Below are 23371 nucleotides of genomic sequence, written 5' to 3'. Positions count from 1 at the left end.
CTCACAACTCCACCGCACAAGAGAGAGCTATGACCCTGCCCATGGCAGGTCTTTCAGGTCCTTCCAGCCCCAAGTGGTCTATGATCCCATGAGCCCAGTGTGTCTGGGACCCCAGGCCAAGCTGCTGCACTCGCAGCCTGTGCCAAAGCTGTTTGGCAGACAGAAGGATGCCCTAAAGCCCAAGGAAACCTGACAACCACTGCTCACTGGCAGCAGAAGCTCCTTGCAAGCTCACAGGTGAAACCAGATGGGTGCTGTTTTTAAAGGCATGGAGAAAAGCCCACTCCACACACAGGCAAATCTGCTACACGGCAGGGAAAACACCAGAACACAGCCCTGAGACAGCGACAACGACCAACAAAAGACACAAACAAACACAGTTTCCAGCTGCTGCTGGCCCAGCACTTTGGGCTTAGCTCAGAGCCCAGGCTGAGCCTCTGACACCAAACCACTTCTGAGATCTGCAGCTGGCACTAACTGCAAGTTCCTACTTAAAATTTGGTAGCATTTCTGCTACACTTCTCCTTTCCCAGCCCCAACAGTGTTTTGGGGGCTCTACAGAGCATCACAAAGTAGTTCACCCCTCTATAATTATAAAGCACCTGGAAAAGGCTTCCTACAGCACAGGCTGGGTGAGGCTCCTCAGCAGGGAGATCTGGAAGGCCACCATGGTTACAATGCAGAAGCCACATCAGGGCACTTGTTTGATGAACCCTGCTGGGCAGCCCTCTCAGAGCTATTCCAGCAGCATCCCAGCAGCCAGCACAGGCTGGCAGCAGTTTGCTTCTCCCCAGCTGAGGGCCTGATCCTCCAGAGACACCCCCAGACCACTCTGCTGGTCACCTCCTCCCTGGCTCGATGTGCAGAGAGCACATCCAGCAGAACAGCTTCTTCTTCCCTGGGCAGAGGAGGGGTTAAGAGCAGTAACACAAGGTGGGGTCTGTTAATTCCATCCTTAAGCGTTTGCCTTCAAGTGGTTGAGTTTGTTCTTTGTAATGGGGGGAATGTGACGTGGCCAAGACTAAAAAACAGAAGTAGAATGCTCCTTCCCCACCCTCTCCCACCCCCCATCCCCCCCTAGTTAACACCAGCACAGCTTCAAATAAGTTAAAACGTTTCTGAAGTTTTGGTAGCACCGAATTCTATCCCTTCCCTTCTCCTATCCCCATGTTGTAAACTTGACCACACTGGCCCGAGAGCATGAAAGGGTTTGGCAGAAAGAGGAAGCCTTCCCCCTGCACACACCAACCCCACACCTCCCCGACCCCCCCTGCACCCCTGGCAAAGCGGCACACACCTATGGGCATCTCCACACCTGCAGAAGCTGCCCTGAGAGTCTCATCAGCAACCCAGCTGGACATTGGGCAACAGGAGAGCTAAAACAAAGTCCTCTTAGGAGCAAACCTGGCCTGCACCTCCTGCCCCTCGCACAGGCTCAACTCACAACCTGCTTCAGGCCGGGCAGGGTGGAGACCTGCAATGGCTTCTGATTTGGTTTCTGTCCATTCCATTGGAGCTCTCTCTAAAATGCACAGCTGGACAGAAGCAGGACTCTGCACCCAGAATGCACAGTGACATCTATCCTGTCCACACAAGGCTAGGACCTGTTCCTTTCTTTCCAAGAGCCAAATCTAACAAGTGAAACAGAAGAGACAAAGTTACTTTGGCTGCAAACAACGGGACAATAAAACAATCTGTCTTGCCATTCTGCTCGGTGTAGAATCGAGACAGGTCCCTTAAAAGACAGCCCAGCCAGCTGCCTCCTCCCCAGTTACGTAGGAACAACGATCCCCTTGGCCAGCAGGATGAGAAGAGCCAGGTCTGCGTTGCCATCCGCTCGCTCCAGAGCCTCCAGGGCTTCCCGGGCGGTGAAACCGGCACCGAGGAGCCGACCCACAGCGGCCGCAGGGAAAGCAGGAGGAGGGCCAGCAGCTGAGCCAAGGCCAGCAGAGCTACCCACTGGGCTCAGCAGCAGCTCCTCACGCCCCCCCCGATGGCTCTGTGCCTTCGGAGGCAGCGCTGCTGCTTCTGCCGGCTGCTCCTGCGGAGGCGCTTCGAGTACCTGGAGCTGCGCCTTCACCCGGAGCGGGCGCAGAGCAGACAGAGGTCCAAGTAGTTGGACTCTGAGAGCCTTCTGCCAAAACCTCTGGCTGCTCAGAGCTCTGCTGCTGGTCAGACGCTGCTGTAGAATCCACCACGACCAAATCACTCTCAGCTGAACACCTCAGAACCTCTGAAGCAGCTCCTCCAGGAGCAGACCGCACATGACCGACAGGCCCACTGCTGGCGTTCTCTCTGCCAGCGGCACAGAGCTGCTTCCCCTCTGCTCTTCCACCTTCAGCCCTCACCTCACAGAAGGAGCAACTCTGTTCCTGGATGGCTGGAGCTGAGCCTTTCTGCTCACCCTCAGAAAGTCCCTCCTGCTGGGCTGCTGGCTCTCTGGGAACCACTTCCAGCTGAGAGACTTCCTCAGAGGCAAGGACTTTGCACTCTGCTTTCCGACTGATGACCAAGAGTTTGTGAAGCTCTTTCAAGGCTGATGCTAGGGAGGAACAGGGCTCCTCTGCAGGCCTGCCGGGGTCTGTGTCCAGCTGACAGATGCTGGAGGGGCAGGAGCTGTCCTCAGCTGCCAAAGCAGACAACTCAGTGCACTCTGCAGGAGTTCTGCTCGAGGAGGACACAGATTTTAGCAGTTCCACCTCCATGGAGAAGGGCTCCAAGCCCAGCTCAGCTGCGCTCCTGTTCTCAGCCTGCTGCCTCTGCTCACTGGCTGAGATGTGCTCTTCAGCCACAGACTGCTCAACCACATCTACTTCCATGAAGGCTTCTGTCTGCAGACAGCTACAGGAGGCTGACACCTGGATGCTCCCTTCTGCAGGAGACAGACCTGCTTCCTCCTGCCCATCTCCTCTCCTTTCCACAGGAGGATCTTCTGGCTGACTGCCTTCTCCCACGCCAGGTTTCTCAACATGGCAAGGAGCTTCTGGGTGGGTTGTCTCAGTTTGCTCCTCCAGTTGTTCCTTCTCTGGATCTTTGCTCACCTGATGGCCTGTGGGGAGCTCATTCTTCTGCTCCAAAGACAGACATCCATCTTTACTCCGCTCGTGCTTCGCAGCAGCAGCAGCAGCAGCCAAGCTACTTCCTTCTGCCTCTTCCAAAGGATGTTCCTGGGCAGGGCCTTGTCCTTCAGTGTCACATTCCCTTTGGCTGTCAGCAAGACCTGCTTCTTTGAGTGTCTGCTGTGAAAGGCAAGCTGGACTGCCACAGGTCAGCTCCCCCGGCTGGGGAGAAGGGTCCTTACCTGCCAAGGAAGCGTCGGTGGGAAGATGCTGCTGTTGTCCTCCTGGGGTCGCCTGGCAGCGCGTTGCAGAGGCAGCAGGCTCGCCGGCTCCGGCATCAGCGGGCGCCGGGAGGCTGGGGCCGGGTGAGCAAAGTGAAGCAGGGGCAGAGGCAGAACGATCAAGTAATTGATTGGTGGGATTACAGATCTTGGAATTTAATCCTGGAGACTGGACTGGATTTTGAAAGCCATCAGGAGCTGGCAATGAGGGCAGTTCCAGTGAGGTAGTTTCTTTGTCACTATTCTCTATCAGAAGACAGAAAGCAAGCAGCAGTTAGGACACAAACTGCTGTCCCCAGGGTAGCTGCGAGAACTGATGGAGCAATGGGGAGAAATACCTGGTCTGTGGCCCACTCCAGCTGCAGTAAACACACACTACATGCATCAAGGCTTCTGACGTTCTGTTTGGATTAGGAAACAAACACAGCAAACTCCGTGTTAGCACTCAGAGCAGGCTGCATGCAGGCTGCGCTCCTGCCGCCTCCCGACCGGCAAGCAGCGGCAGCGCCTCGCGTTCGCTGCCTCCCAGGAGTCCTGCCCGGGAAACTGGTTAGCTCCTGGCAAAGAGGACCCTGCTGGAGAACAATGCGGAGGTTGTTCTGTGCTCTCCAGACTGCAGTGCTCTGTGGGTGACAGCTACTGCACGCCCGATAAAATGCACGCAGCGCAGGCAGGCGGCTGGCACCGCACCGCTGCGTGCTGGGCACGGCTGCAGCTAGCCAGGAGCCGCGATTCGAGGGAAGGAGAGCAGAGCTGGAAACGCCATCCTCGGACTGTGCTCCCAGCAGTGCCCCTGCAGGCAAGAGAAGGCAAGCAAACAGCAGCCTGCTGCAAAAGGGGACTGCAAAGATCCCAGGGGGCAAGGCAGAAGACCCCAAAAGCAAAGGCTGCTGGAGAGGGCAAAGCGAAGCAGAGGCAGAGGTGAAGCTCAGCTCCCTGCTTCCTTCTCCACACAGACAACAGAGGAGCTGCAGATCTCTATCAGGAGCACCAAACAGTGGCTCCAGTTATCAGGAGCAATTAAATAAGTGAACTTATCTTGCTAATAGCCTAATCTCCCTGATGGATCAGCTGCCAGGCTCTTGTTCAGGCACCAACAGGAGCTTTGCCCTGCTCTGCCTGCTGGCAGACAGCCACATCTGGTGCTGTCTCAGCTCCCTTTCCCTTCCCACTCCAAACTCAGTGCTCTTAAGGCTTTACCTTCAGCCTTCCCCTCCCTACAGCTGCCCAGGTGTTTTGGAGGGCACCAGTCACGTGTAGATAGGGGTTGGAAGGGACTTCTGGAGATACCTGAGTGCAACCCTCCTGCCAAGGCAGGCTCACCTAGAGAAGGTCACAGAGGAACATATCCAGGTGGGGGCTGAATGTCTCCAGAGACAGAGCCTCCACAACCTCTCTGGGCAGCCTGCTCCAGTGGTCTGGCACCTTTACATTAAGCTCCTCCTCGTGTTCAGATGGAACTTCTTCTGTTCAAGTTTGTGCCTGGATTGGAAGGGACCCTCAAAGGTCATCTTGGCCAACCCCCTGCAGGCAGCAGGGACACCACCCACTAGAGCAGGCTGCACAGGAACACAGCCAGTTTGACCTTGAATGTCTCTAGAGATAGGACCTCAACTACCTCTCTGGGCAACCTGTTCCAGTATCTCCCCACCCTCACTGTGCAGAACTTCCTCCTGATGTCCAACTTCAATCTGCCCTACTCCAGTTTCAAACCACTGCCCTCTCTGCCATCCCCCCAGGCCCTGCTGAGCAGCCCCTCCCCAGCCTGCCTGTGGGAATATTACCCACAGGATGAATCCATTCTTGGTTTTGAGGGGGTTTGGTAATTTTGTGGCAGGTAATCACTGAAATCATTCCAGGTCTAAGGCCTCCCTGGAGCCTTCTCTTCTCCAGGCTGAACAGCCACCAACGGTGGTGGCAAACTGCACAACAGCAGCAAAGGGAATGCTCCTGGACAGAAGCAGATGTGAAGGATCTAGAGCACAGCAAAGCACACCAGGACTGTGCTGCCACCTCACCTTGCCTTGGGTGTTGAGACACCAGCAAGGCACAGAATCACAGAAGGCCAGGGGCTGGAAGGGACCTCCAAAGCTCATCTGGTCCAGCCACCCCTGCCAGAGCAGGATCACCCAGAGCAGATCACACTGGAACACATCCAGATGGTTCCAGAATATCTCCCAAGAGGGAGACTCCACAACCCCCCAGGGCAGCCTGTTCCAGTGCTCTGTCACCCTCACAGGGAAAGAATTCTTCCTCAGGTTCACATGGAGCCTGCTGTGCCTCAACTTCCACCCACTGCCCCTTGTCCTTTCTCTCCCTCCCCGAGGGGCAGAACTGAAGTGAGAGCTGCCCTGGAGCAGCTGATGCACCTCACAGGGGCTGAGTGCAGCCCTGCAGACCCAGGATGGAGGTAAAACCTCTCTCTGCCCTACACTGCATGCTCCCCACCCTGTGGGACAAGCAGACCCCATCCTACACCTGCACCTCCTTCACAGGCAGAAGGCCTCATCTGAGATCCCCCAAGGGTGATGGAGTGAGCCCTGTTGTGGGGAACCCCAATTCTGGGAGGGAGCTCTTCTCCACCTGGCCATGGGGAGCAGGGTTGGTGCTGGCTTTGGTGTTTTGAGATGGAGCCTGGGGATGCAGACACAGATGATGTAAAGCAGCAGGACTTCCAGAATGCAGCTGCTGGCTTCTGGCTGGTTTCTGATGGCCCCGAGGAAGCCAAACTCAACTGATCTCTATTTGATTTCATGAAGAAATATCAGCAGGGATAAAATCTACACCACTTAAGCCATTCTTCCACTGCCTTTGAGCCTGCTCAACCATTACTTTTTGCATATGTGCTGGTTTGAAGCTAGCTCAGAAGGATTAGCTGCTAGGCTGTGCAAAGGAACCAATGCTGATGTCTGCTGCACTCAGAGGCTTGCTGAGATGGATGAAAGCAAGAACACAGAGAGCAGAGCTTCTCTCTGGCTCTGGCTGCCTCCCTTCTCTCCCTAGCCTGCTGTCTAACTAATCCCTCTGCTTCCTAACCCCCCTGGCCAACTCTCCAAACTCACCTTGGAGGTAAGGCAAAGCCTGGGATAAGGTAGAGGGGTGGGAGGAAGGTGGGAGGGTGGTTGGGAGCCCCCCCTGGGGACTCTGCTTCCTGGGGTGGCTGCTGTGTTTCTGTGTTGCCTTTAACTTGTCTCTTTCTGTCTCTAGCTGTGTACCTACTGTCAGTACCTGCTTGTATCTCGTGCTAAGCTGCAAATGTAAAGCTTCATTCTGATTTCCAGCTCAGCTGAGTCTAGTCTGGGTGATCTTCACAAGAGTAGGGGGGCAGGGAACACCCAAACCATCACAGCATAGTAGTAAGGATTCAGTAGACCACACAGAGCTTCTTAGAGACCACATCCACCAGCTGACAGAACTCAGGAGGCCTGCTGCAGTGGCCTTCAAGGGGATTAAACCCAGCTCTGAACTATCCAGGGGCATTCAAAATGAGAACTTCAACAGTCTGCAGATCTCCACTGAGATTTTGGTCCTACCATCTATCAGCAGGCAACAAAAATTCCAGCTGGTAGGAAAGAACACAGGCCCTGTGGGGAGCTGAGCTCCCTTGGTCCTGCACTGTGTTCCCTGCCTCTCCACCTGCCTCTTCTCTCACTTCACTTTCCTGCTATCATCTGGCAGCATCTCATCATTTACACCTTAAATCCTGGGCTCAGCTTTGTGCTACTCACTCCAAGGACACTGAGGAGCTGGAGCAGGTCCACAGAAGGGCAACAAAGCTGGGGAAGGGTGTGGAGAACAGGGCTGGGGAGGAGCAGCTGAGGGAGCTGGGGGTGTGCAGCCTGGAAAAGAGGAGGCTGAGGGCAGAGCTTCTGGCACTCTGCAGCTCCCTGAAAGGAGGCTGGAGCCAGGTGGGGTTGGGCTCTGCTGCCAAGGGAGAAGACACACAACAAAAGAAAACAGCCTCCAAGTGCTCCAGGGGAGGCTTAGATTGGTCATGAGGAACCATTTTTCCCCTTGAGGGTTGTCAGGGCCTCGGCCCAGGCTGCCCAGGGCAGTGCTGCAGTCCTCATCCCTGCAGGGGTTTCAAAGCCATGCAGCTGTGGTGCTGGGGGCCATGGTTTGGAGGTGCCCTGGCAGTGCTGGGCTCAGGGCTGGACTCAGTGATCTCCAAGGTCTGTCCCAACCCCAACAACTCTTTGCCTCTCATATTCTGACACCTTAGGCTACAGGCTGTGAGCCAAAGGCTTGCAGTAAGGCCCAGACTCACACACAGCCCACCTGAACTAGAGCTGCCCCAGCTCTGGGCATTGCTGCTCTACAGGGGTGAAGAGAAAGCACCAAATGGATTTCCCAGGCTCAGGAATCTTCCACATTCCTTCAGGGCTCAGTATCAGCAGAGAGCAGGAGCCTGCTGACCAGCCTCAAGTGAGCCACGTGGTCTTTCCAGCTCTCTCACTACATAAGCAGCTTTAAGTCATTTTAGGCTCTTTGCATGGTAAAGCACTCAACTAAATGCCTTTATTTGAAAGATTCAGATGGTTTGGGCTGAAGTTTGCTTTTGATTTGACCCTTTCAGCACAGAACTAAGTCCAATCAACTATGATGTCTGCAAAGACCCATCTGAAATGGAGAGAGATTGAGGCACCCTCAGTAAGTCTGCAGCTGGCACCAAGCTGGGTGGCTGTGCCCATCTGCTTAGAGGGTAGGGAAGCTTTACAGTGGTGTCTGGACAGGGCAGAGCCATGGGCCAAGGCTCACTGGGTGAGGTTCAGCAAGGCCCAGGGCCAGGTCCTGTTCCATGGGGAGCTCCAGATGTGAGGATGTGTGGTTGGAAAGCTGCAGCTTGGAGAGGAGGGACCTGGGGCTGCTGCTTGGCACTCACTGCACAGAGGCAGCAGTGCCCAGCTGGCCAAGCAGGCCCCTGGCATGGTGGCTTGGGTCAGAAGCAGGGTGGGCAGCAGGGCCAGGAGGTGCCCATCCCCTGTGCTCAGCACTGGGCAGGCCACAGCTCGAGTGCTGTGCTCAGCTCTGGGCCTCACTGCAGGAAGGACACTGAGGGGCTGCAGCCTGTGCAGAGCAGGGCAGCGAGGCTGGAGCAGGGCCTGGAGCAGCTGGGGGTAGGGAGGGGCTGAGGGGGCTGGGGGGGTGCAGGTGGAGCAGAGGAGGCTGAGGGAGACCTCCTTGCTCTCTGCAGCTGCCTGCAGGGAGGTTGGGCAGAGGAGGGGGCAGCCTCTGCTGCTTGGTGCCAAGGGACAGGAGCAGAGGGAATGGTTCCAGGCTGCCCCAGGGGAGGCTCAGGCTGGATCCCAGGAAATATTTCTGCCCTGGGAGGGTTCTCAGACATTGGAATGGGCTGCCCAGGGCAGTGCTGGAGTCACCACCCTGGGGGTGTTCCAGCATTGGGGTGCTTAGGGCCATGGTTTAGTGGTGATCCTGCAGTGCTGGGTGGAGGGGTGGCACTGGGTGAGCTTGGAGCAATCTGGGATTCTGTGATATGGCACAAACCAAGCCAGGCTTCCCCAGGCTCCCAGCTTTAACAGGGAAAGAACCAGTGCTGACCTCTGAACATTCTCTCTGCTGACTGCTGTGAAGAGCCAGGAGCCCAAGCCACTGAATCTGACCTCTAACGTGGCCAAGCCTGACAGAGGCAAGGTCAAAGCTGTGTTTGTCTTTCTCCTGCCTTGCTGCAGTTTCAGTTAATAAGCATTCAAATGTGGCCTTAAAAAATCAGCCATGGAAACCACTTCTTGGTGACTCACTCAAGCCAGCCCTCCCTCTCCAGGGTGTGACATCACTGGAAAACTTGAATGGAAGAAAACTGGGCAAAGGCACCAATCAGTGCAGCTGTGTGGTCTCCTTAAACAACTCTGCTGTCTGCAAGGAAGCCACTGCTCACCCTGCAGACTCTCAAACAGCAACAGGGGAGTGGCAAAGACAAAAGTCACTGCATGGCAAGTGGTTGGTTTTGACCAGTGCATACAACTCTGGCTCTCTCACTTCAGTTTAGACATGGGCATGTACAGATGACACTCAGCTGAGTGAGATGCTCATCTGCTGGAGGGTAGGAAGGCTCTGCAAAGAGATCAGGCCAGGCTGGCTGGATGAGCTGAGGTCAGTTGTGTGAGGTTTAACAAAGCCAGAGGCTGGGTCCTGCTCTTGGCTCACACAACCCTGTGAAGGCCCCAGGCTCAGGGCAGAGTGGATGGAAACTTCCCAGCAGAGAAAGACCTGGGGGTGCTGGCTGGCAGCAGCTGGAGATGAGCCAGTGGGTGCCCAGGTGGCCAAGAAGGCCACCAGCAGCCTGGCTTGGGTCAGCAAGAGTGCGGGCAGCAGGAGCAGGGCAGTGACTGTCCCCCTGTACTGGGCACTGGTGAGGCCACACCTTGAGACCCAGGCTCAGTTTTGGGTCCCTCACTCCTAAAAGGACATTGAGAGGCTGGAGCAGCTCCAGAGAAGGGCAACAAAGCTGGTGAGGGGTCTGGAGAGCAGGGCTGGGGAGGAGCAGCTGAGGGAGCTGGGGGTGTTGAGCCTGGAGAAAAGGAGGCTGAGGGCAGAGCTCATCACTCTCTACAGCTCCCTGAAAGAAGGCTGGAGCCAGGTGGGGGTTGGGCTCTTCTCCCAGGAAACAAGTGATAGGACAAGAGGAAATGGCCTGAGATTGTGCCAGGGTAGGTTTAGGTTGGACATGAGGAACAATTCCTTTGCTGTAAGAGTGGTCAGGCACTGGCACAGGCTGCCCAGGGAGGTGGAGGAGTTCCCATCCCTGGAGATGTTCAAGAAACCTGTAGCCATGGCACCTGCAGACAGGGTTTGGTGGCCATGGTGGGGTTGTGTGGCTGGTTGGACTGGATGACCTTGGAGGGCTTCTCCAACCCATTCTGCAGTTCTATGCTAACAGGCACAGCTGGGTGACTCCACACTCACCCCACAGCAACACCATCCCTGTGCTGTGTTTACCCCCAGCAGCCACCTCCCCTCGCTGCCATGGTGCTGCTGGGTTGATGGTTGGACTCAGAGGGATTTCCCAACCCAAACAATCCTCCAGCTCTATGCTAGAGTCTTAAACCAAATGAGCAATGGAAGATGTTGAAAAGGCAACTTTATCAGCTCAGACACAACCCAGCAAAGAGATCTGCATGTGTGTGGGAAGCAGAATCTCACTGGGTGCTTTCAGAGTGAAAAGCAGCTGAAAACCCCCAAAGCCTCTAGAAAACACAACAAGAGTTCTACAGACATCAGGACATGACTCCAGCTGCTTGGCATGTGGAGCAGCAGTGACCTTCAGGACTAGAAGCAGTTCCTCATCGAGGGCACAAGCAGCACTCTGAGAGAGAAATGCTGAAGCAGCAGTTTCTAAAAACTGGCCTGGGCTTTTGTCCACAGCTCTGGACCTGCTGCCACAGCTGCTCTGTTCCTGCAGGCTGCAGCTACTGAAGAGAACTTACAGAAGCCTCCTGGGAGGAGGCTGCTGCAACACCACACAACAGAGCCAGGGCCCTGCCTGGGCACCAGGACTCGACCCTGGCCATGGGGGGCCAGAGAGAGACATTTGCCTCCACACCCTCAACAGGCAGGAAACCAGAGGGACAGACTGATGGAATGGGTTGGGAGGGTCCTTAAAGACCATCCAGTCCCAGGCCCCTGCCATGGGCCCCTCCCACTAGTGCAGGCTGCTCCAGGCCTCATCCAACCTGGCCTTGAACACCTCCAGGGAGGGGGTAGCCACAACCTTCTTGGGCAGCCTGTGCCAGTCTCTCCCCACCCTCACTCTCACCAATTTCTCCCTCATCTCCACTCTCAATCTCCTCTCTTCCAGCTCAAAGCCATTGTCCCTCGTCCTGTCACTCCCAGCCCTTGTCTAAAGATCCTACCCAGCTCTCTTAGAGCCCCCTCCAGGACCTGCTCTAAGGTTTCCCTGGAACCCTCTCTTTTCCAGAGCACACAGGAAGCTGCAAGGAGAGCACAAATCGAGCAGCAAGCAGCCTGAGTGATCTCATGCAGACAGCTTTTGCTGCACAGGAGAGAGGAGTGCAGTTAGAGGCCAGGAGCAAGACCAAAGCCCCTTTCTCTCCACCGCTTCCTCGCTGGTGCTGCATCACTCCATCTCCTCAGGGCTGAGATGGGGACTGCCAACAGACATCCCGACAGAAAACTACACAAATTAACACTCCAACAGGGCTCCTCCTGATACCTGCTTCCTCTACAGACTTCTGTATTGCTTCTGCTAGTTCCTGGTCTGCGATCTCCTCCGGCCGCACATCCTCCCGCCCGGCCCCGTACGCCAGCCGGGCGCACTCCGGGAGCTCGCCCTCGGGGAGGAAGGTGGTCTGGGAGCCAGTCGTGCCAATCACTAGGACATTCTTCTTGAGATCAATTGAGCACTGAAAGAACAAGGAGACAGCAGGGTCCTGCTAAGAGCCAGGCAATCTCCGGAGCAGAAAGGATGAGCAAGGTGAAACAATCAATATCCCCCGGGAGCAGCGCTCCGCCTGCGCCAGCAGCAGCCCTGACGCTTGACTGGTGTTAAAGCACTCAGCTGGAAAGCTCTGAGCAGAGCCAGACAGCCTCCAGCTGCCCTGCCCATGACAGTGCTGTGCATGTTCTCTCCTAAGGGGCAGGGGCTGGGAGCTAATCCACCAGCAGCCCTCCCCAGCATATCCCAACAGATCCACGGGCAAGGTCCTCACAGGACACTTGGCACTTAAGTGGGCAAAGTGCTCGGCTCTTGGCAGAGCCAGCAACCAGGTCAAGATACCTGATGCCTCTTCAGCATATCCAGTCCTAGAAGCATGTCCATGGGCTGCTCTTCAAGGATGGAGAAGGAGCATGCCAGGAAATCTCCTTCAATCTGGACCTGAGCTGCAAGGCAAGGGAGAGAAGTCACCACCCTGCAATGCATCTGCTTGCTGTGCTTCCATCTCCTGGGAGAGGGCTGAACAAACCTGCTGGGTAGATCCCACACCGGTGCACAAGAGTGCACACAAAGTGCAGCCCTGGGCAAGCCTCAGGGACCCACAGGCCTGCACTGATCTCAAGAAGTTCATTGTCTTCCAAGCTGACCTGCTCTGGAGCCTCAAGCCCTGCTAGCTAACCCTCCAAGCTTGAGGAGCTGTGCACAGCTCATTAGGGCACAAGCAACAGCAGTGGAGAGAACTGATTCCCCAGGCTGTAAGAGCAATCTCCTCTGGCCCAGGAGTGGAGGCAGCCTTCCCTTCCCAAAGGAACAGGGAACATTCCCCTCTTCTGGAAGCCTTCCTGAGCGCTGCCCAGCAGCCCCACCCCACACAGGATGGATCCTGCAGTTTCACATCACCTCTCTGCAGGCACAGAGAAGGTGTCCTCTACACCACAGGAGCTGAGGGCTCCCTCAGCTCCAAGGATTCAGCTGAGGATGCCAAAAGGGCATTTAAGAAGCACGAAATGAGCCAGGAAGCAGCTTCCTGCGCTCACCACAGACAGGCACATGGCACAAGCACTTTCCCTGCACTCTGCAGGAGTTTCTGACCACTCCAGCTTTGTGCCAGACACCTCCCAGTGCCAGGGCTGCAGGAAATGCACTCAGACCGCCCCCCAGAAGGATGCCAGCACTCACCTAAGTGCACTCTGCCAATGATTTTCTGCGTGCCTACACCCTTGGCAATGCCAGCCCACCGCCGGTCCACCAGCCTCATGATGTTGCACCTCTCAGCACAAGCCTGGCTCATGATGGTCATCTGGGCACCTGCCAGCAGCAACAATTCAAGTTACACCCTGACAGCTCAGCACCAAACAGTGAACTGTTTGGGTTGGAAAAGGCCTCTAAGGTCATCCACTCCAACTATCAACCCAACGCTACCAGTGCCACTGAACCATGTCCCCAGGTGCCATGGCCACACCTTTCCCAGCCACCTGCAGAGATGGTGCCTCCACCACCTCCCTGGGCAGCCCATTCCAATGCCAATCACTCTCTCTGGGAAGAACTTCCTCCTAATATCCAGCCTGTACTTCCCCTGGCACAGCTTGAGGCTCTGTCCCCTTGTCCTGTTGCTGGTTGCCTGGGAGAAGAGGCCAACCCCCACCTGGCTACAGCCTCCTTTCAGGTAGCTGTAGACAGCAATGAGGTCACCTCTGAGCCTCCTCTTCTCCAGGCTAAAAAAATCTTAGCTCCCTCAGCCTCTCCTCATAGGGTTTGTGTTCCAGGCCCCTCACCAGCTTTGTCACCCTTCTCTGGACACCCTCCAGCACCTCAACGTCTCTCATGAATTGAGTGGCCCAGAACTGGACACAGTTGTTCCTCCTGTCCAGCCTAAGCCTCCCCTGACACAGTTTCAGGCCATTTCCTCTCCTTCTACCACCTGAGAGGAGAGACCAAGCCTATCTCACTGCAATCTCCTCTCAGGGAGTCGTGGAGAGCAAGGAGCCTTCTCCTCCCCACACTAAACAAACCCAGCCCCTCAGCTGCTCTCCACCACTCCTGTTCTCCAGACCCTTCACCCAGGAAAGGCAGGGGAAAGAGGGAAGTGAAGCAGGAGCAGCCTGAAAGGCCTCAAGACCTTGAGCTCAGCAGCCAGGCAGCTGTACCAGGGCATGAAGGCTCCCTGTGACTGCTGTGCTCAGACAGAGCAGCACTGACAGGAGAGGATCCAGCACTGCAGGGCTGCAGTGAGCCCAGGCTCTGTCCCTTTAAGGCTGGGATGGGAAGCACTGCACTACAGGCAGGTGAAATGCCCCAGCTGTAAAGTGAGCTGTGTGCCCCTGACCTTTCTGGCATCACGGCCCCAAACATTCTTGCAGGAGCTTTGATCTGGAGTGTTCCAGCACCTCCTGTGTGCTGCTTCTCACAGGACACTCATGGATTCCTGGAATTGGTTGGGCTGGAAGAGACCTTGAAGATCACTGAGTCCAACCCCGAACCCAGCACTGCCAGGGCACTACTGAACCATGGCCCTCAGCACCACATCTCCACGGCTTTGAGACCCCTGCAGGGATGAGGACTGCAGCACTGCCCTGGGCAGTCTGGGTCAGGCTTTGACAACCCTCAAGAGAAGGAAATTGATCCTCATGGCCAACCTAAACCTCCCCTGGGGCACAGTTTTAGACCATTTCCTCTTCTATCACCCAATACTAGGGAGAAGAGACCAATCCCACCTGGCTCCAACCTCCTCTCAGGGAGCTGTAGAGAGCCAGAAGGGCTCCCCTCAGCCTCCTTTTCTGCAGACTACACACCCCCAGCTGCCTCAGCTGCTCCTCACCAGCCCTGTTCTCTAGACCCTTCAGCAGCTTCATTGCCCTTCTCTGGAGCTACTCCAGCCCCTCAGTGTCCTTCTTGGAGTGAGAGGCCCAAAAATGAGCCCAGGACTCTCAGCATGGTTTGCTCTGTTCACCCTAAGCAATGCTCGAGCCCCCTTCAGGTTTCAAAGTGCTGCTTTACACAGTGCTTTATGAAGGAATTCTGGGGCAAAACCTCTGGAGCTTGAAGTTTCCCTCAGACAAGGGAGGGAGGGAGCACAGAAAGCAATGAAAATGAGAGCAGCTCACCTGAGTCCACAAAGGCTTTCACTGGATGCCCGTTGACTTTGCAGTTGATGTACAGCATCACCACCTGCCCAAAGCTCTCAGGGGCCTCCTCCATTGCTATTGTCATGTTCTCCTCGATGTTTTGTTGCCTGAATTTAAGTAGATGAGAGAGAAAGGGAAAAAAACTTCCATCAGCTGAACCTCAGAGCAGCCCTCTGGCTTACAAACATGGATCCAAGCTAGAGGAGGGCAGATTTAGACTAGGTGTTAGGCAGAAGTTCTTCACCGTGAGGATGGTGAGGCACTGGCACAGGCTGCCCAGGGAGAGTCACAGAATCAGGCAGGTTAGCAGAGAGCTCCAAGCTCAGCCAGCCCAACCTAGCACCCAGCCCTGGACAATCACAGAATCAGGCAGGCTGGCAGAGAGCTCCAAGCTCCCCCAGCACAACCTATCCCCAGCCCTGCCCAATCAACCAGACCATGGCACTCAGTGCCCCAGCCAGCCTTGGCTGCAACACCTCCAGCCACACAGACTCCACCACCTCCCTGGGCAGCCCATTCCAGTGCCAATCACTCTCTCTGACAACAACTTCCTAACAACATCCAGCCTCAGCCTGCCCTGCCACGGCTTGAAGCTGTGTCCCCTTCTTCTGTCCCTAGGGGCCTGGCAGAAGAGCCCAACCCCAGCAGAAGTGGTGGAAGTCTCATCCCTGGAGGTGGCTCTGGGCAACCTGATCTAGTGTGAGGTGTCCTTGGCCATGGCAGGGGGGTTGGAACTGGATGAGCCTTGAGGGGCTTTGCAGCCCTGACAGTTCTGTGATTCAGTACATGTCTCCTTTAAGCCTGAGAGATGTGGGGCTGTGGAGGCTGGAGAAGAGCAGCAGCCTGAGTGGGAGCTCATCAGTGCTGATCAATACTTCAAGAGTGGGAGGCAGGAGGATGGGGCCAGGCTCTGGTCCGTGGTGCCCAGGGACAGGATGAGGGGTGACAGACACAGACCAGACCATAAGAAGTTCTAAGCATGAGGAGGAACCTCTTTAATTTCAGGGTTCTGGAGCCCTGCAGCAGGCTGCCCAGAGAGGTGGTGGAGTCTCCATCTCTGGAAACATCCCAAACCCACCTGGGTGTGTTCCTGTGTGACCTTCAGGTGACCCTGCTTTGGCAGGGGGGGTTGGGCTCAAGCTTCTACCATTCTGTGATCCCACCTGCTGCAGATCCCCCCACGAGCAGCATGTTCCAACCACCACCAATGCTGCTTCCTTAGCTAACCAGCAGCTTCCCAGCAGCAGGATTGCTGCTCATGGGCTTGGCTTCACCCAGAGACAGTGCACAGCCTTCCACCACCTTGCCTACCTCACCCCCTGTGAGCAGCAGCACCCTGGCACCAGAGTCAGCTGGGGAACCTGTGGCTGCACCCAGCCTGTTGATTGCTCTGAAAGGAGGTGCTGAGGGCACACGATGGAGATGTTGCCTGGAGCTACAGCACAGGAATCCCACACAGCAACTCAACATTCCAATCCTCCAACGGTTCCCTGCTATTTTTTGTCTCTTCCAGGGATAGGAGAGGAGGGAGGTGAGCAAACCCGTGCTGAAAACACCACTGTAAGCATAAACCCTCGGTGTGAATTGCAGCCTCCAGAAGGAACAAAGTGGAGAGATAATAAACTGCAGCAGCACAGGCTGGGAGGTGACTGCTGGAGAGCAGCCCCAAGGAGAGGGACCTGGCAGTGCTGGGGGAGAGCATCCATGGGGCAGCAATGTGCCCTGGGGGCCAAGAGGGTCAGGGGCGTCCTGGGGGGCATTAAGCAAAGTGCCCAGCAGATGCAGGGAGGTTCTCCTCCCCTCTACTCTGCCCTGCTGAGACATCATCTTGAGTAGGGCCTTCAGTGTGGGGCTCCCCAGTTCCAGAGGGACAGGGATCTGCTGGAGAGGGTCCAGTGGAGGGCTGTGAGGATGATGAGGGGACTGGAGCAGTGCCTGGTGAGGAGAGGCTGAGGGCCCTGGGGCTGCTTAGTCTGGAGAAGAGAAGACTGAGAGGGAATTGAATCAATGTCTATAACTATCTGAGAGCTGGGGGTCAGGAGGGGGGGACAGGCTCTGCTCACTGCTCCCTGGCACAGGACAAGCAGCAATGGATGGAAGTTGCAGCACAGGAGGTTGCAGCTCAGCACAAGGGGGAAGTTCTTGCCTGGAAGGGTCCCAGAGCCCTGGCACAGGCTGCCCAGGGAGGTTGTGCAGTCTCCTTCTCTGGAGCCTTTCCAGGCCTGTCTGGATGTGTTCCTGTGTGCCCTGAGCTAGCCTGGATGGTCCTGCTCTGGCAGGGAGCTTGGACTGGATCAGCTCTTTGGATCCCTTCCAACCCCTGACAGGCTATGAACCTGTGATCACCTGACAGTAGCCCTGGAGGTGCTGGGCACCCACAGCAACTGCATCTGAAACTGCTTCATCTACCAAGAAGGAAAAAGTGCTTCCAATTTCGACTCCATTTTGCTTTTCATCCTCAGTGGGAGAAAGGCAAAAACCTCAAGGTCCTGTCTTAGCCTCTGTGGGAGCCTTCCCACAACGAGCTGGGTAGGGCTGGCTCCTTGGTGGAGGAGTAAATGAGCTAACAGCATCTGAGACCTGGCTTGTTTGTGGCTCCAACACCCTTCTGCCAGTCTGCTCTGCTTCATACACTCGTGCAACAAAGAGCCACGCAGCAGCCTGTCTGTTATGCAAGCTTAAATCAGATATGAAGTGGTTAAGCTTCAGTGTTCCTGTCACATCTGTTACTCTGTGCTTGACACTCTCCACTTGGAGGGCAAAAAGAAATTCTGATGCTTGCAAAGGCTTCCAATCAGTCCTGTGCTGAGCACCTCTAAGTCAGCAAGGAGCTCAGAGAAACCGAGTGGGCTGTGACACCTGGGTGCTGCTAGGTGTGACACCTGGGTGCTGCTAGGTGTGACACCTGGGTGCTGCTAGGTGTGACACCTGGGTGCTGCTAGGTGTGACACCTGGGTGCTGCTCCCTACAGCCAGGCAGCTTTGGGCACAGCAGCTTTATCTGTGCCCTCATCCATGGGGCAAGGAGAGCATTGCTATGCCTCTGAGCAGTGCTCTGCTGTCTCCAGATGTCTGCTGCTCTGCACTGCTTCACCAGCAGCAGCCCAGGCCTAAGGCAAGAGGGACTGTGCCCACAAGGAGCTTTGGTTATCTCAATCACACAACATTAGGGGTTGGAAGGTTCCTCAGAAGGGCCAACCCTCACTGCCAGAGCAGGATCACCCAGGGCAGGCCACACAGGAACACATTCAGGAGGGTTTGGAATGTCTCCACGGAAGGAGACTCCACAGCCTCTGTGGGCAGGGCTCTGCTCCAGGGCTCTGCCACCCTCACAGTGGAAAAGTTTCTCCTCCTGCTCTCCTGGCACCTCCTCTGCTCCAGCATGCCCCCAGTGCCCCTTGTGCTGCCCTTGGCCACCCCTGGCCAGAGCCTGGCTGCATCCTGCCCACACTGCCCTGCACATCCTCAGCACAGCACTGAGGGCAGCCCTCAGGCTGCTCTGCTGCCAGCTGCCTCAGCCTGGCACCATAGGAGATGTTCACTGCCTGCAGCAGCTCTGGCTCTGGGCTGAACTCTCTGAAGCAGTTCCCTGAGCTCCTTCTTGACCTGAGGGGCCCAGAACTGGACACAGTATTCCAAATGCAGCCTCAGCAGGGCAGAGAGGAGGGGAAATGACCAACTGCAGGCCTGCATCACACAGAGATGTCTCTAGCAGGCAGGAAAAGCCTCAGTCATGTTCTGACTCAAGGATTTATCACTCAGCTGCAGCAGTCAAGCCTCAGCCCAGTGCAATTCCATTTGGAAGGCAGCAAGAGGCAGAACAGACTTCTGCAGAACACCTCTTCTGACTGCAGCAGTGTTCAGTCTGGAGCTAGCCAGAGACAAACCAGTTGGCAGGATGCAAAACCAAACCCTGCAGGCAGCTGGGAGAGGCAATGCCACGTTGCTAGGCAGAGCTCAGCTTGGAGACTTAACACAGGCCCAGATCTCCAGTTCAAAACATCCCTGAGGCACCCAAGTGCCACCTCTCCAGAGGATCTCGTTGAAGAGCTTTCCACAAGTGCTCTGGTTTCAGAGCTGAGCAACTCAGACACAGGCATGAGCAGTGGTGCTGCCACCTCATGATGGAGGGGCAGTGGCTTGAAACGAGGGTGGAGCAGATTTAGATTGATGTGAGGAACACTGCAACAGGTTGCCAAGGGAGGGAGCTGAGGCCCCATCCCTAGAGATACTCAAGGTCATGCTTCACAAGGCTCTGAGTAACCTGCTCCAGTGGAAGATTTTCCCTGCTGACTGCAGAGGGTTGGACTGGATGACCTTTGGAGGTCTCTTCCAATCCAAACCACTCCATGAGTCTATGATCTGTGCTTAGCTGGATGCATCTAAGGACAGATGTGCTCATGCATCACAGAATCTCAGACTGCTCTGGGTGGGAAGGGACCTTTAAGGGCCACCTAGTCCAACCCCCTGCACTCAACAGGGACATCTGCAACCAGAGCAGGTTGCTCTGAGCCCCAGGGAACCTCATCTGCAATGGCTCCAGGAATGGGACAGCTCTAACTCTGTGGGCAACCTCTCACCACCCTCAGGGTCAAACATTTATGTTTTCTCTCCAGTCTGAATCTCCTTCTTTTAGTTTCAAGCCATCACCCCTTGGCCTGTCACAACAGGCCCTGCTCAGAAGTCAAAAGCCTGTCCCCAGCTGTCTGATCAGCCCCAGAATCCCAACCTTCCCACACTCAGAGGTGGCTCTAGATGCTTCCAGGGCAGTGCTTTAAGGCAGGATCCAAGCACACTCTTTGATACCCCTAAGGAAAAAGCACCACAGATGGAAGCACCATGCAGAAAAACCATGACAAAGAGCTCCCAAGCCTGCAGACAGCTCTGGTTTGCTACCTTATGTCTTCCTCTATCTTGGCCTGTGCCTCGAGGTCAAAAGGGTCAGCTGAGTAGAGTCGGATCCTCTCCTGCTCCCGCCGGGCTCGGTCCTGCTGCTGCTCCAGCAACACCCTGGTGAATTTCTCTGCAGTGAGGAGGAGACAGAAAAATGCTTTTACTGGAAATGACTCTTACAAGTTGAGTTCTGGCACAGCAAACACTTCCTTTTATGCCAGCATGCACTCAGGGCTAGGCTCAAAAGGCTCCCTCTGGATGGACCTTAAAGGACTGGTGGTAAATTCGGGGACCCATTGAGATGAGAAGCAAATGGACAAAGCTTTCTCCTTGTGCCTGCTACTCAAACTCTGTCCAGTTTCTGTGCAGGTGCATTTTGACATGGGGAGAACACAAAGACAGCAGTATTTAAACCAAGAATTCATTCTCCTAACACAAAACCAGCTGCAAAAAGCAGCAGATAAATGAGAGCTGAAGCAGCAATCAGGATCCTGGGACTTGCACAACCCAAATGAGGTCTGTTCTGAAACAGCTTCAGAGAGAAGCAAGACTTGAGGGCTCTCAGGAAGGTGACTCAGCCACAAGAACAGCATCTGCAGTACTGTGTACAGTGCTGGGCTCCCCAGATCAAGAAGGGCAGGGAACTGCTGGAGAGTTCCACAACGAGGCTGATGAAGGGACTGGAGCACCTGTGTGAGGAGGAAAGGCTGAGAGCCCTGGGGCTGTTGAGCCTGAGAGGAGATCTGCTCAATGTCTACAAATGTCTGGGGGTGGCTGTCAGGAGGATGCAGCCAGGCCCTGCAGGGATACCCAGAGACAGGACAGAAGCAATGGATGGCAACTCAATCACAGGGGATCCCACCTCAGCAAGAGAGGAACTCCCTTACTGTGAGGGTGCTGAAGCCCTGTGGCAGGCTGCCCAGAGAGGTTGTGGAGCCTGCTCTGGAGCTTTTCAAGACCCATCTGGATGCACTCCTATGTGACCTGCTCTAGGTGGTCCTGCTTTGCAGGGGAGTTGGTCTCCATCTCTGGAGGCCTCTTCCAACTCCTACCCTTCTGTGATTGTGAACAGCTTTGCCCTCAGCACCCTCTGGTAAAACATCCTCCTGCAGCTGCAGCACAGAGCAAACCCAAACTGAGGAGACACCAAAAAGCCAACAGCAAAACTCACCTTACACCCAAGCCACACAGACACTACAACCCCTGGAGCAGAGTGCCTACTGCTGAAATCAACAGAGGTCTTAGGTGGAGCATCTGCTGCACATGTGAAGGACACAGCTTTTAGATCTCCACTTTTTGGATGCTCTCTAATTTTTCCAGCCTGGATGTGATGCCACACAGTTCCCAAAGGACTTGGCAATGAAGGAAGCTTTGCAAACACAGAAGGTGGTTGAGGTTTGGTTCCAGAAATGCAGCTGCCACGAATCACCTCCCCAGCTCCAAGGTTGCACATGTCCAGGTCAGCACTGGCTGTGTTCTGACTGTTTTGCTTTTTAAGTGAGGGTTCTGGAGAGCAGGTGCCCTCTGAAGTGCTTGTGCTGCATCCAGCAGCCATGTGGCACATATCTGTGTGTGGAGCCAGAGCTGAGCCTGGATCTGTGCCCAGGCAGAGACAGTAGCAGCACAGCATGATGAGAACATAACCAGATCTAACCTCTTCCTTCTGACAGCCTACTGCAGCCATTTGGGACTGAAAACGTGCAGCTGGCTCCAGGTTTATTGTGCACAAGACAGAGCAGAGCAGCAGGGGAGACAGTGTTGGGTGTCTTGGGCTTAACCTCTTCTTTTCTGTGCCAAGAGCAGCACATCTCAGGGTGACAGGGAAAAACTCCTGCACTACAGACACAGCCGTGGTGAGAAGCTTGAGAGCACAAAGGACACCTCTTGAACTCTGGATGTGAGCTCAAGTCAGATTTAGAAATGAAAGAGGCTGACAAGATCCAATCAAGTTCCTTTCCAGATGCCCTTGACAAAAAGAAATCACCAGGATGTAACCCTGATGGTGGGGAAAAAAATCTCCTGCTCAAAGCTCTTTCTCTTCTTTCCTTGCCCCAAGCCCAGCAACATTTCCAGCCAAACATCTGGCAGAGGTATAGCAGCACATCTGCTGATGCCCAAACACCAACCTGTCTTTGTGCTGACAGGACAGTGGCACCCAAAGCTCTCCCCACAGCAAGAATAAGGGACCAGCACCAGCTCCTCACCTGTGCCAAGTGAAGGACGCTGTGCCCTGAACAGGTGAACACCTTCAAGGTTAACAAAACCTGACACCTCTCATGACTGCTCCTACTGAAAAAGCTCCCTAAGGACAGGATTTGCTTGCTCCTCCTCCTTTCTGACATCCACTTCCACAGCACCTAACCATCGTGGACAGAGTTGTTTCATGGAGTCACAGAGTGCATCAGGCTGGAAGGAATCTCTAAAGGTCATCTGGTCCAACCCCCCTGCAGTGAGCAGGAGCATCTCCAACTACATCAGAGCCTCATCAAGTTTGGCCTTTAACATCTCCAGGGATGGGGCTTCAACTACCTCCCAGGGCAACCTGTTGCAGTGTTCTACCACCCTCACTGTGCAGAATTTCTGCTTGATGTCCAACCTAAACCCATCCTGCTCCAGCTCAAAGCCATTGTCCCTCATCTTGTCACTCCCAGCCCTTGTCCCCAGCTCTCCTGCAGCCCACTTCAGGTACTGGAAGGCTGCTCTAAGGTCTCCCAGAGCTTTCTCTTCTCCAGGGTCAATAGCCCCAGCTGCCTCAGCCCATCTTCACAGCAGAGGTGCTCCAAGTCCTCTGATCATCTTTGTGGCTCACTCTGGATCCACTCCAACAGGTTCATGTTCTTCATGCATTGGGGGTCCCAGAACTGGTCACAGCACTCAAGCTGAGATCTCACCAGAGCACAGCAGGGTGGCAGAATCACCTCTCTCCATTTGCTGGCCACCATCCAGGATCTGGCAGCCAACATCCCAGAGAGTTACAAATCTGGGGCTGCCTTGTCACAGAATCACAGAATTAACCAGGCTGGAAGAGACTTCTGAGATCATCAAGTCCACTCTATCACCTAACCCTTCTAATTCACTAACCCATGGCACTAAGTGCCTCATGCAGCCTCCTTTTAAACACCTCCAGGGATGGGGACTCCACCACCTCCCTGGGCAGCCCATTCCAGTGCCAATCACTCTCTCTGACAACAACTTCCTAACAACATCCAGCCTCAACCTGCCCTGCCACAGCTTGAGGCTCTATCCCCTTGTTCTGGTGCTGGCTGCCTGGCAGCAGAGCCCAACTCCACCTGGCTACAGCCTCCCTGCAGGCAGCTGCAGACAGCAATGAGCTCTGCCCTGAGCCTCCTCTGCTGCAGCCTGCATACCCCCAGCTCCCTCAGCCTCTCCTCACAGGGCTGTCCTCCAGGCCCCTCCCCAGCCTTGCTGCCCTGCTCTGGGCACCTTCCAGCACCTCAACAGCTCTCTGCAATGGAGGAGCCCAGAACTGGACACAGCACTCCAGGGGTGGCCTGAGCAGTGCTGAGCACAGGGGCACAAGAACCTCCCTTGTCCTGCTGCCCACACTGCTGCTGAGCCAGCCCAGGATGCCACTGGCTCT

The 23371-nt window shown here is 55.4% G+C and overlaps 1 protein-coding gene across 1 annotated transcript in view; it reads right to left on the bottom strand.

Moving 5' to 3' along the window:
• Window positions 1-1282: 1282 nt before the first annotated feature.
• Window positions 1283-23371, bottom strand: part of DDI2 (DNA damage inducible 1 homolog 2) — a 35225-nt gene continuing 13136 nt past the window's right edge. The window contains 7 exon segments of the mRNA XM_064172158.1: window positions 1283-1981; window positions 1983-3586; window positions 11532-11721; window positions 12096-12199; window positions 12933-13061; window positions 14858-14985; window positions 19774-19900. Coding sequence (XP_064028228.1) covers window positions 1772-1981; window positions 1983-3586; window positions 11532-11721; window positions 12096-12199; window positions 12933-13061; window positions 14858-14985; window positions 19774-19900 — 2492 coding nt within the window. The 3' untranslated portion in view covers window positions 1283-1771.

This window comes from Pogoniulus pusillus, chromosome 36, assembly GCF_015220805.1.
Source record: "Pogoniulus pusillus isolate bPogPus1 chromosome 36, bPogPus1.pri, whole genome shotgun sequence".
NCBI lineage: Eukaryota > Metazoa > Chordata > Aves > Piciformes > Lybiidae > Pogoniulus > Pogoniulus pusillus.
The sequence above is the reverse complement of the archived record's forward strand: the minus strand, read 5'-3'. Positions and strand labels throughout refer to the sequence as shown.